Here is a 14,084-nt window from a genome sequence, read left to right as displayed (position 1 = left end):
TTATATTTTCTTTTCTTTTGCTGTCTGTTTCTGATCTTTTTCTTGATAATTTATTTTCTTCTATGGCTCCTACTATTTCTCCTAATTTGGTTTCCATTAGTTGTCTTCCCTGTTCTCAGCTCCCTTTCAATTGCTCTCTTTAGAACTACCGATCAGTTGGCTCAAAAGCAATGACAGTCCATGACCTTTTTCTTACTAAATCTCTTCATCTTGCTCTCATTGAAACCTGGCTTCCAGCTCATGACATTGTAATCTCTGCTGCTCTCACATTTGGTGGAGTTTTCTTTTCTCACACTAGTCACCTGGAGGGCAGAGGGGGAGGAGTCGGTGTCCTGCTATCCAACTCCTGTCGGTTTCGACTCTTATCTTTTCCTCAACAGCACTGTTTTTCTTCTTTCAAACTTCATGTTATTAAACTTTTCCTACCACTTCAGCTTCGGGTTGCAGTTATCTATTGTCCACCAGGATCATCTACTAAGTTTTTGTCAGATTTCAAGACCTGGCTGACTTTATTTTTAGTAGATGAAGTTCCCTCCTTGATTATGGGGTACTTCTCTGATCTGTGTTGTCTTCTTTTGTTCCCGAACTATGTTGTAATGCACCTATTCACTCTTCTGGTCATTGCCTTGATATTGTCCTTATGAGAAAATGTGTAATCTCCAACTTCATGGCTAGAGATTTCCTGTTCTCTGATCATCATTTCATCTCTTTTGACCTCGTCCATAATCCACTTCCTTGTCAAATTGTCCAACGCCGCTTTCGCAACCTTCAGTCTATTGATTCTATTCTTTTAGCCAGGCTCTAGATTTTTCTTTATCTTCCTCAAACCTTGGAGACTCCATGGATCCAGTGATCTCATTACTCAATTCTATCTCATCGGCAACCCTCAATAGTTTTGCCACTTTATTGATACGTATGACCTCTTCTACTAAACTACAGCCCTGGCTCACTCCCATTGTTCAGTTTCTCCGTTCTTGTTCTCAAGCTGTTGAACAGTTGTGGGGAAAGACCAGGGAATTGGCTGATTTTATTAATTATAAATTTGTACTTTTTTCATCATTTTCACCAATGATTCACCTTGTAATATTGAGCCTACAGCCCAAAGCTCTTGTGATGGCACATATAATAACACATTAAACACACATTAAACTATGCATAAAGCTAAGAAACATCACTTAAACACTCTCAAACTATTGCTCTGATCCATTTTGTAGAATTCAGCTTTATTCACAACTAGGTGAATACCACCCGAATAGATTTATAGTCCACCTTCAGTCCCTCAGTTTTATCAGTATTCTCAGTTTATTAACTCTAATCCAGTGCCCTATTGTAACCAGGCATGTGGAATTAGGGGGAATTGTAAAACATATTCAGAAACACATACACTCTGCTCCACTCACAAAAGACAACAGGATTTTACAGTATGAACTACCAATGTGATACCTGTATTTGGATTTCATCAGATAATTCTCTTGACATGTGGTAAAATTGTCCAGCTGAAGGATCAAGGGTTTTGACAACAACCTTCAGTCCTGTTCTTCCTTTCCCTTTTCCATAAACATCCATAGCAAAGTTATTCTGAATGGAGAGCTGAACAGAAGCCTGAAAGACAAAATAGTAGTTTTAGCTCTGAAGGAATTTACCTCAACATCTTACATGGACCAATAGCCTGCTCTTCATATCTATGCTCTCAAACTGTCTAGACTCTTCTCAAATCCACTCTGTTCATACAGTCACAGATGTGCAACGATCTTAAATCATGGAGTAGGAAAGGACAAAGATTCATCTTGTCCAAATCCTTGTCAGTGCAGAAGAATACAGGTGGACATTCATCCTCTGCTTGATACTGAGGTTGTACTGAATTCTTGCCACCAGTGGAAATTCAGAATTTATTGTGATTATAACAGGTGACCATTGAGTACAGCAATTCTCCTAGCATCAGTTAACAGGAATGCTGTTTGTGCATCACTGTGATAACCTCAAATATAAGAACAGCAAATCTCATGATGTTGTATAAGTGCTCAGGTAAAGAGCACCAAAAATCACCACCTCTTGTAGGCAAGGGGGCACTTGTTGTCCCTAATCAAGAGCCATCTGCAAGGAGGCCACAACATGTCCAGAAATCTATAGGTATAATATGATATCTACCCCAACAATATGCCAGGCAAAGAAATATTCCTATGGTGTTTGAATGATGCCTGGTGACAATATAATATGAAATTAGGAGGCGGACACAGAATGTCTCTATGCAGAAAGTGATCTCATAAAAGAAAATGGGAAGCGTGCATTGGAGGTATACAGGGCAATAAAACATGACCAATATTAACAGGTAGCAAAATGAGGACTTTGGACAGGATACTGGTAAGACCAAGAACCAGTCCATTTGCCAGCAGGAAAGAATGACAACTTTTGAAATGGGGAAAAACCCTGAAGGAAATGATAACTTACAAACACAATGGAATTGGGAGTCTGAAACATCAGCACTGACCTAGGACTTCATCAAACCAGAGAGTTCTGCTACTAAAATCTCATTCTTTTCAAATGTGCTATGTAATCAAGACTACTTCTTCTTTATCATACCTTTGTAATCTTCATAATCTTTCTGGCCCTACAGCCTTCATTTGCACTAATATATTATCACATGCAACATTTGACACTGTCCACCCAGTACAACCCAGTGTGTGCCTAGTTTGGCACACACAGACAGATACCCCCCAAATAAATATAAAATATAAATTAAAAGCAGTCTTACGTGGAGAAACTAATGAGGGTAGGCTAATCAGTGGCAGATGAAAGTGATTACTCTGCCAGTGATTAATCTTGTCTTCCTAACTCAGGAACTCACTGGCAGGCAAAGGGTAAGTAACACCTAAAGTCTGCCATCCAAAATCAGGATTAAAGCAGAACTAATTCATCACACTGCAAATGCTAGCACCATAAAAGCGGGAAAGCAGGTCATTCACTGACATTTTGTATGAATGAAAAGAAGTGAATGGCAAACACTCTCCCACCAAGATAACAACAGAAAGGAGGTGATATTATGTGCTAAGTCCCAGCAACAAACACTATTAACTAGCTATTATTACAGTTTATTGCCTCGTGTGATAAAGCTGTTAGTGGGCATCTTTGACATATTAGGTCAGCTACCAGAAAACTGTGCATTGAAGTAAATACATCCATGAGCAAAGAACACAAAGTGTGACTCACATTTTCTTGTAATCTCACCCTGTCAAATTTAGCTTCTTGACAAAATTTAGAAAACAAATTCCAGTTTAAAGTTTACCTCAGTAAATCTTGATTTGACATCAAGGATATCCCGCTTGGTGACAGACCAATGAAATGTTAATCCTGGCACTGCACTGCCAAATGAAAAAGGAGTTTGATTGCTTGTGATACCCATCACATACACTGGCATCTGGAGGAACAGAAGCATTTTTACCTTGATTTTGAAAAGTACCCACAATTAAAGCTGAGTGCATCTTTACAAACATGAAAAATATAAAACAATAAGCTGTTGTGTCTACACCAATTAGATTATGTCAGCTGTCTTCTAATTCAATATACCACATATAAAAATGAACTGAATCCACAACACAGTGATTTGATTTACCTGAGTGCCAGTTTTCATTCGTGTAATGGGTGCATGGATTCTAACAGCCTCAAGCTGAATTACCTCGACTTCAACTTTATCCTGAAAAGAAAGGCAGAACGTCTTACTTGTATTGTGTTCTAGGCATCTGTTTCAAAAACACATGATCATAAAAATCAGAGCTGCTACAATGGATAGTTTGCTTAGAGACAAAAAATATGACAAGTATGCCAATTCATGAACAGAAGAGTTTAAAAATGTGAAAACAACATTTTGGAAATATTTTGTAAATGAGATCTGCAAGAAAATGTGAAAGCATATCACCATCAGTTTGAAAATCTGCAAGCACATCAGCCAGTCTGAAAGTTCAGTTCAGGCCTGATGTATGAGGGAGAAATTTCACCAGCAGTACTTCTGGGACGTTCTCCTACTAGCATTACAGAGATCACACATCAGTGTTGCCAGTCCTGGATGTGAACATTTTATATTTATGTGGGAGAAAGAAAGGAGACAGTGATTCTTTCAGTCAGTCAGTCTACCTGCCTGTCTATCTGGCACATACCTGATAATGCAGGTATGGGACTTATTTCATGAGCTCCCCTCACCAGCGTAACATACTAATTGTAAGTTGCTGGGAAATCCACAGTGGCTCCGCCTACAGGTCGGCACAAAATGCCGGTCTGTAGAGCCCCTTACTTTGCTTTAAACTGATAAATGGTGCTTATATGAAGTTTTAAACATGAGTAATAACAGGTTCCAGTTCAGGGTTATGAAACATATCTTGTCAGATTCACAGTCTTACGGAGCTTTAACTTTCACACAGCAGTCTCGATTTCCCCAACACTGTGAGAACAAAGAATAACCTGAAATACAACCACATAATGTATATCAAATAGTTACCTGAGAAACCACCACAACTTGGCCAGTCTCAGCATTAGCAGCTTGAACCATCCCTGTTACAGTGCTGTTGCCAACTGATGTGCCTGTTATAAGGCCACTGTTGTTCACAGAGGCAATACTGGTATCGCTGATGGAGAAGACAATGTTGGATTGAGGCTGTGGTCCTCCCTCAGAGGTAATCTGTAGTTAATTATAAAATGAATTATTCACAGTTACAAGCAAGATATACTGTACTAGTTTATCTCCTACTTATAAATTATAGAGGATCTGGGCACAACATAGACACACCTCACCACCTTTCCCCTCCTCCCCAGAATATACCTCAGTAGGCCAGCGTCATACAAAATTATTTGTTAGCTCCCTGTGCTAGAAACATCAAAAACAAGTAGATTACCAAAAGTCAACCATCTAATTCTTCTGTCTGAAATGCTGGGACGTGAATTTACACAGATATGTGCTTTTCTTTTATATCTTTGGAATTATTTAACTTGCCATATCCTTGAAGATTAATGGAAGCTTGTATAATAAAAAAATCACTTTATATGTTTTGAATACCTTAATTACACGGAGTATTTAATAGCAGTATGCTTGCCAGATATTTTTTAAAATAGATTGTTCCTCAATTTCAGGCTCAGTTGTTTCTGAAGATAAAGACAGTGGGGCACCTGGGCATGATTGTCAGTGATTCTGTGTGTATACTCTTTGTCAGCATGTGGCGACTCCTCAAATTTCTTAGGCAAGGTCTATTCAGAAATAGTTTTGCCAGTGCCTTCCTTGCCTACCTGTTTTAGTTTTAATGTACTGCATAGATAGGAAGATGGCAAGAAGTTTCTTTCCAGTGACATTTCAATTCATGCCAATATTCAGACTGAATACAAAACTGTAATGATTACATGCCAATATAATGTTAGTGGTCAGATTTTTCCAGCTACACAAGCAGTATCATGTATGTTTGGGCGTCTTTACTGTTAATATAACTGGTTGTGCACAACAGAAGGGACAAATAAAATTACTGTGTTTAATCCAGAACTAGGTGTCTGCAAGGGGTGGCAGAATGAAATTCTTGGACACTGGCCGTGACTTTTACCCTTTAAATTTACAGTAACCATTTTCTTAAAATAATTAGTTAACAACAATCTTCGAAACAGCTCACCTGAATCACTGCACCTAAGAGCAAGGTTACTTTTCTTGGTATCAGTCTAAAAGGAGGAAAAACCTAGAAGTGAAAGGGCAATGAGTTTTTAAGGGATTTCATAATAACTTTCAACACAGTGTATTTTCTTGCTTTTTGCTGTTTTTGTTATGTACCTTGACGTCAACTCTGAGTTATGGCATCCATGTGCTAGGGTTTTCTCAACGAGATTTAGGCTGCATCTGAACTGAAGAAATAATCTAGTTTCACACCACCTTAACTGCAGTGGCTCAATGCTATGGAATTCTGAGATTTGTAGTTTTGTGAGAAATATTAAGCCTTCTGAGTTAGTGAGCTTTGGTGACACAACAAGCTAGAAATCCCAGAATTCCATTGGCTGTTAATGTGGTATGAAACTGGATTGTTTCTCCTGTATGGATGTAGCCTTAGTTAGAAGAAGTTTGCCACTGCCTTCCTCTTGGGCTGAGGGTGTGTGATTTGCCCAAGGTGATCCAGTGGTTTTTCATGGCTGAGTAGGGATTTCCCTGGTTTGTACTCGTCCAACACTTCTACCACTACACAATACTTGACCAAATTTTTTCAGTGCTGTTTTTCCTTTCATTCTCTTCTGTCTGAATATCTGCAATATCTGCCTAAAACATCTCATTCACATGGCTTTCTCATTTCCTATGTGCACTCCCTTCTGACATTTGGCTTATTCCTCTTGACAATGCCATTTTCACTATTTCCTATAGCAAAGAATGTGATGGTGCTGTGGGCTACTTCCTCTTTGATGTATCCTATCTTTCTCAATCCAACTTCTCTGTTTTTTCCCTTAAAACTTCCTCCTTTGAAATACAATTTATTATTTCCTCCTATACACTTCTTTGTGACTGCCAATTCAACGTCTTGGCTTCTTCTTTTCTTTCTTTTTGGAAATTCCTGCACGGCCTTCCCAATTTTCATATTGTTGTTAAGTTCTAGCATTTTTCAGCAATTGTCCTTTTTCAGTCCTCATCTTCTTCTCATACCTGTTACTTATATCATACATTTTTCTTTATCTTTCCAATTATTCCTGAACTTCATGCTACTGCCAACCACCCTCCCCCTTGTCTTTGTACACGGATCAGTATTAACAAACAAAACCAAAACAGATTAGTGTACAAAGAGCAATCTACATCTTTCTTTTATACAAACCCTAGATTGCTACTGCTTCTACTTTTTTAATAAAATATATCTTGTAGCTTCAGCAAGCTGAGCACCTAGAAATCTACAATACCCATATTTCTGCTTAATATTGTTGATATTGGTTATTTAAAATGATAATACTATTTTCATTAATTTTAATAATTTTGATTAAATCATTATAAGTAACCAGAAATTATTTTCTAATAACAATAAAAATATTTACTTCAATCTGCTGTGGAGCTGAACTGATTCTCTCTCCATATTTGTTAGTGACAACAGCTGTAAGACTGGTTTGACCTATGGCAATGCCATGAACTAGAAAAACAGCAGTGTGATCATCAGAAGCTTCACTGAGAGCTCTGCAGTAAGAAAATAGATTAATTAGACAAACAGATTAATGTAAAAAAGAATAATCAGAACCTTCTGTAGCAAAAGTCTTATCTTGCTCTTTTAGATGTTGCCGGCTAATGATTAAGTCCTAAGCAGTATAATATACAATAGGTTCAAATTAGTTGTACAGATGTTTGCTGAATTTTAAGTAGGTTGGGTTTTTTTTTAAATCAAGGATAAGACATTGGTATCTCAGCAAACAACATTATTGATTCCAGTCTGCTTCATAGACAGGTTATGATCTGTTTGGAACACCACATATACTTAAAGCATTTGAAAGCATTAGAATATGAACAATATAAAGCAAGAACAAAACATGATTTATTTGATAAAACTTGATATATATATATTTTAAAATGTCTATTAGACTGTTATGATTATATCAAATTGATTGCCATGACAAGCCTTCCAGTTATTTCTGCTTCTCAGAATTCAATAACTCAGGCCAGAGGCTGTAATTAAGTGAATTTAAAGATACTAAATGATTAAACTATCATTTAATTAAATGATTTTACAAAACAAGAGGCTTAATTGTGAAGTTGACAGTTTCTGCAATGAAGAAAATCCAAATACTTGTAAGAGGCTTTGGACCTTGAATTTATAAAAGGGTTTAGAGTGCTGTCACAGGTTGCATCCATTCTGGGCCACACAAAATTAGTTCCCAGAATTCCATATCATTAAGCCAGGGCAGCTGAAGTTGTGTCATACTGGCTTATTTCTGCAGTGTGGATGCAGCCCAGTAAGAAGCCCAGAAGCAAAGGGTGACTTGGGAGCTCTTTCTATAAGATTGCTGTTGTGTGCCTTTAAGTCATTTCTGACTTATGGTGACCCTAATGTGACCCTATCACAAGGTTTTCTCGGCAAGATTTATTCAGAGGGAGTTTTGCCTTCCTCTGATGCTGAGAGAGTGTGGCTTATTCAAAGTCACCCAGTAGGTTTCCATGGCTGAGCAGGGGTTTGAACTCTGACCTTCAGATTCATAGTCCATTGCTCAAACCACTAGACCACTACACTGGCTTGTTCATAAAACACACAACTAAAAACTGGTTGGAGGTGTTTTTGCTTTTGTGACGTTGGTAAAAAGTCTATGACATAGTCTTACAAGACAAAAATGGCAAAAAACAAGTGGCTTCAACATTTCTTCCTTTATAGAAGTGAGATCTGTAGGAATATGAGACAAGGTGCATTATTATTATTATTATTATTATTATTATTATTATTATTATTATTAATTTCTATACCGCTTTTCTGCAGTGATCAAAGTGGTGTACATAGTAAATTATTAAAACAACATTACATTAATTACAATATACAATTAAAATCCAATTCATAGGTGTATATAAGTGAGAGGGAGAAAAGGGGATCAAACATAACTTCAGTGAACATGGGTGAATGCTTGGTTAAAAAGAAAGGTTTTAAGTCTCTTTTTAAACAGTTCAAGGGAGGTAATGCGACGGAGCTCCTCAGTACTAGTACTAGTGCTCCAATTAAGAAACTTCTTTAATAAAGCCGACCTTGTCTTCACTCTGAGCTTTTTTTGCTGGTAGATAAAGGTGTTATTGTTTCATGCAGACTTCTTTTAATCAAGCCACTGGCATCTATACACTTTTATCAGTGTTATTTTGCTTTTATTAGTAGTGTTCTAAAGGAATGCATTTTTCTGCTTAGTTTTTTTTAATTACTGCAGGCTTATTAATTAGAAAACACATGAATGTAACAAGAAAAAACAATGCAGATTATTATAATGAAATAATATTTCAGGCGTATCACAATATATTACTAAATCATATTATCTTATATCTATTAGCGATACATTATGACTGTACATGTTACAACTTTATCTTTCTGAATGTACACTGTTATTATTACCTTTTTACAAAATACTTATAATATTATTTTTGTTTCTTCCGCATAAAAGAGGGAAAAACAAATTAAAATAAAACTTACTTTAAGGAAACAATTTGAGATGCTGAGTTAAGGTTTAAGTCCATGAAGGTGAAGTATTTAGCTGGAAAGTATTTCTTGGAAGCATCTATCACTCTGATGAAAGCTTTAACTTTTTTACCAATTTCTACCTGCAATACATTTGTTTTCAAATATTCAGTTTTCCTCTGAAGAAATCCTCTTCTGTTTATTGACAATTTAGTTAAAACTTTTCCATTATCAAGTTACTAAGAACTAGTATTATGGATCAGAACCAGTATTATGGAATCAAGAAAGACTATCAGCCTTGTTCGTCCCTGCAGTCTGAAGTCATATTTGCCTCAAATCAGTTTACATGCTCATTTTAGGTGGGATAGTTGGTGGACTGAATTGTGGCTGAAGATTTTTGAGGAAGGAAACAATTCATTCTGCATTATGAATTCACAGCTATGGTTAGGTGAGAGCAGCACTTTGATTAAAAGAGCTTCTGTAGAAACCTCAGAAATCTTCCACCTGTTAAATGATAATACTTCTCAGAAGTTCCATCTCATTAAATCCTTATTTTGGTCAGGTTATGACTGAAAGCACTGGGAGCCCTTAGAATCTAAGGCTTAGAGCAACCCATGCACTTGTGATTGCACTAGTGAAATAACAATTCAGTTATTTGACCATATGTTATTCTAACTTCCAGGACTAGAATCACAGAATTGCAGAGTTGGAACAGTCCAATCCCCTGCCATGCAGAAATATACAATCAAAGCATTCCCGACCACCCAGTCTCTATTTAAAAACCTCCATAGAAGGGCACTCTACCACACTCTGAGGAATGTGTTCCACTCTTGAATGGATCTTATTGTCAGGAAGTTTTTCCTAATGTTGAGGTGGAATCTCTTTTCCGGTAATTTGAATCCATTGCTCAGTCTCTTAGTGTCCAAAGCAGCAGAAAACAAGCTTGCTCCATTCTCAATATGACTCTTCAACATATATGGGGTGCAGGTAAATTTTAATCTATAGGCAGAGGAAGTGTGGACTCTGACACCCTTGTAGCCCTCTAGGCCCTTGAAAAAAACTCATGCCTCCTCCCTACAGCTAAAAAAGTCCCAAATTACAAAACATGACGCATGGACTCACCTTGCCCTCCACAACCCTAAAAAGGCTGGGAAAACTATTGCTTTTATTCTGAATCCTGGAACTAAAAGTAACATGACACCATTTCTAGTCATGCTGGTGTGGCCCAGGGAAGGACTGACCTCTTCCCACCAGTTACCCTCTCCTGCTCTAGCTGAATCTCCAATCTGGTAACTTTGAGTGATGAATCCTAAAAGAGGGATACTACATGGGCAGAATATCTCACGAGCACAAATGCAGTGAGAAATTAATACTAACCTTGTCAACAACTCCCAGATGTACTTCATGTATATCAGAAACATACACTTCAGCTTTGGCAATCATAGTAGAAGCAAGACACAAGTCATGGATCATTATAGATACTGAACCTGGATGTAATGGATGCACCTAAAATGTACAAAATACAATTATTAACAGTTTGGAATTTCTCCTACTTAAAATGGAACCACCGTTCTTAAGAGAAACAACAAACTGGGCATTGATTTGTGACACAGGTTGGCTGATTCATGATTCTTATAAACTAATGCAGTTCTGTCAAGCACTTGGAAGTTGAAAGGAGAGAATTTTATCGGAACACACAGCATAGTCTGGAAGTGGAACTTGCGAAAGATGGAAACAGAAAACATAAGAAAAGTGAATACTGGTAAAAGAAAAGGTCATGGCTGGTTGCATTTTGGAAAAAGGGTTTCAAGTGAGTTCTAGAAAATTGAAAATGTCTTTGTTTACTTATAGAAGGCTTAGTTGTGAATGCTGTTAATTCTAGAAAAAAAAGTATGTTGAAATACATTTAATTGTTCTTTTTTTGTGGTGTAGGAACCTATTCCTATTCTTTCCATGTTATTTTTGCCTCTGGTATCAAATTCACTGCTGAAGAAATAATCAGGAACACATCTACTTTGTTTTTGAGGTATACTTGTACAAGTTAACCTCAGTGGAAATTTTAAGGCGAGTTCAATAAAATATGGTTTAGTGCTTCTTCAAAATCAACTTTACAAATATCTCTGACTACTACATGATTATTCTTTATAGTGAGAAGAATATGTTTGCCTGATGAGACTTACCACAACAACACCTTGAACTTCTTCATAAGCTACTTTTACAATGTTGACAACACTGGTATTAATTGAAAAATATCCAGAGCCCTCCATAATGAGCAGTTCAACCTGCCAAAGAAAGCATATGCAATGTAAGTCACATTTTTACATTTTATTCTACCTTTGAAAAGAAAAGAAAAGAATGACAGTCCTTTACCTTGATGTCTTGATGATTATAAATGGTCACTTCTTTAGGACTCACTTTTACATCTTCCACAAGTATTAGTTCAATAGTTGCAGATACAGGTATAAGAGGTTCATACTGCAAGACGTAATGCAGAAAATTAAAAACTAAGATTTTAAATCTGATATTTTGTGAGAAACATAGCTATATACATACAGGTAGATGGACAATGGAAGTGGAAGCAACAGACAGCTTCCTTGAAACAAGATATGTATATTGTAGCCAGCTTGCCATCCCTGACTTCTTGATTTCCACAGAATATCTTTATTATTGTTGTGTGCCTTCAAGTAATTTCTGATTTATAATGACCCTAAAGTGCATCTATCAAAAGGGTTTCTTGGCAATATTTGTTCAGAGGTTTGCCATTGCCTTCCCATGTAGTTGCTTGAGTGTTGGAACGCAACTTTGCAGATCATGGTTCAATTCCCTGTTCATCCATGAAACCTACTGGGTGACCTTGGATGAGTCGCATGCTCTCAGGGGAAAGCATTATGTTTATAGCTATTACTTATTTAAGTATGCCTCATTTTGTGTGCGTGTGTGTGCGTGTGTGCATGCTTTCAAGTTGACTTATGGCAGCTCCATGAACTTCATAGGGTTTTCTTAGGAAAGGAATACTGAGATGTGTTTTTGGCCGTTCCTTCCTCTGAAATATGGCCAGAGCACCTGGTATTTGTTGGTGATTTTCCATCCAAGTACTAACCCCAGGGTTGACCCTGCTCAGCTTCCGAAATGAACAATTCTTGAGGTCATATATGAATGATGGAACTTAAATCACATCAAACTTTTTTTTTATCTAAGCCATAAAGGAAATTTAGACTTTATAAATAACTCATATTAGTTCAGTAGTGTTAATCAAGGTGGGCCTAAATGCCATAAAGGCACCAGATCCCATCTGATCTTGAAAGCTAAGCAGGGGAATCTCTGGTTAGTACTTGGCTGGGGCAAAACTTTACAGTAGTGAACACAGATTTTCCATGTGTTGGGGGGAAACCACTTGCTACTGAATAGGTTATAAACTCTTCTGTAAAGCTCCTTGGAAATACTTAACGAAGTGTGATATACATATTCATTAAATAAACAAAATCACAAGGTCCGGAGAGTTCCATTGTGCATACACACAAGCTCAGGACCAGAAAACATTATTTTGTATATAAAAGTTCCTAGGTTCAATTCCTGGAATCTATAGGTTGTGCTTGGAAAGGCTCACACCTGTATCCTTGGAGAGTTTCACCCCAGTGTCAATAATGTTGAACTAGATTGATCAATGGCTTCATGGGGCAGAAAGGATGTTGCTATCTTCCTTTCTAGTGAAATTGATTGTAACAGTGGAACAGGGCTTGTTGGGTTGTAGAAAAGGGTGATGGGTTGGTTGTTGTATATGAAACTAGAAACAAGGCTGCAGAAACAGAGTTCTCACTACATGTCCCTCCAATAGGTTACTTACATTAATGATGTAAGGAAGATAGTAGATACTAAACTATGTTCACTTTTTTGAAAAAGAAAAAGAAATAGCATAAAGTGAAACCCTGCCCTGCAAGGATAATTATTAATGAGTGACTTATATTTTTTTCAACTAAACGATTTAGAGCAGTTTCTTCAATTAACCAATTCCATCCACTGTCTGTGATAAAAAAGATGTGGACAAAATTCTTTTAAATACTGTACACGTAAAATCTACAGATTATGTTTAGAGACCAACTCTTCTGTAAATTTAGGGGAAATGCATACCATTGCTCAAAGCTGAAACAACATCATAAACTGTGTGGAAGCAAATATAACATTTTGCCATTGTTCTTTATGGTTAAAGTTCATATTGTGGAGTTCCATATCCTTTCAGAAAAGCATCTAAATTCAACTGTTCCTCTGAGTTATTAGCTTGCTGTTACAAATCTCTACTTGAAATTATTTACATTTTAAATCATTGCAATAGTAACCTACCTAGGGCAATCAGTTAAAGAAACTATGGCCTGTTACAGACTGTCACAATAAAGCTGCTTCGGGTCTCTTTGGAGGTATGTTGTTTAAATGATGCATGCATCCTAAGAATCTGGAAGATGAACCAAAGCTGCACTCCAGTGCTTAGGACTGGAGCATGGCTTTGGTGCGACCTCCAGACTCTTAGGACCGATGCATCATTTGAACAGCATACCTCCAAAGAGACCCAAAGCAGCTTTATTTTGACAGTCTGTAACAGGCCTAAGTGATACAGCAATGATTAGGTGGACAGGACAGGAGGTTAAATGTTAATCCAAAATTTTACTGGAGTCAAGCAAGATCTTTATTGAACATACTGCAGCTTTCTGTATAATGGTCATTGTGTTTGGGAGTGCATTACTGAAATCACTTACAGTACTCTGTTCTCCAGTAAAATCATAAATATATTTCCTTCCCAGTAACATCTGCATTACTGATTTTTCAATATTAAAAGCAACAAGGTCACTTTTTTGGTATAAATGAAAATGCAGACCAAAGACTTTCTTATATGCATAACCAGAATTCAATGTACAATAACTTATATAAATTTTGTTAAGGTGGGGTAAAAATAGAGCACTG

The 14,084-nt window shown here is 37.0% G+C and overlaps 1 protein-coding gene across 1 annotated transcript in view; it reads right to left on the bottom strand.

Moving 5' to 3' along the window:
- Positions 1-14,084, bottom strand: part of NUP210 (nucleoporin 210) — a 126,027-nt gene that overhangs the window by 41,649 nt on the left and 70,294 nt on the right. Inside the window, 10 exon segments of the mRNA XM_042451951.1 lie at positions 1,444-1,602; positions 3,284-3,415; positions 3,611-3,691; positions 4,490-4,669; positions 5,643-5,705; positions 7,033-7,168; positions 9,147-9,274; positions 10,509-10,637; positions 11,312-11,413; positions 11,502-11,606. Of these exon segments, the coding sequence (XP_042307885.1) occupies positions 1,444-1,602; positions 3,284-3,415; positions 3,611-3,691; positions 4,490-4,669; positions 5,643-5,705; positions 7,033-7,168; positions 9,147-9,274; positions 10,509-10,637; positions 11,312-11,413; positions 11,502-11,606 (1,215 nt within the window).

The sequence above is a fragment of the Sceloporus undulatus genome, chromosome 2 (assembly GCF_019175285.1).
Source record: "Sceloporus undulatus isolate JIND9_A2432 ecotype Alabama chromosome 2, SceUnd_v1.1, whole genome shotgun sequence".
Taxonomy (NCBI): domain Eukaryota; kingdom Metazoa; phylum Chordata; class Lepidosauria; order Squamata; family Phrynosomatidae; genus Sceloporus; species Sceloporus undulatus.
This window is presented reverse-complemented; position numbering and strand designations above follow the sequence as displayed.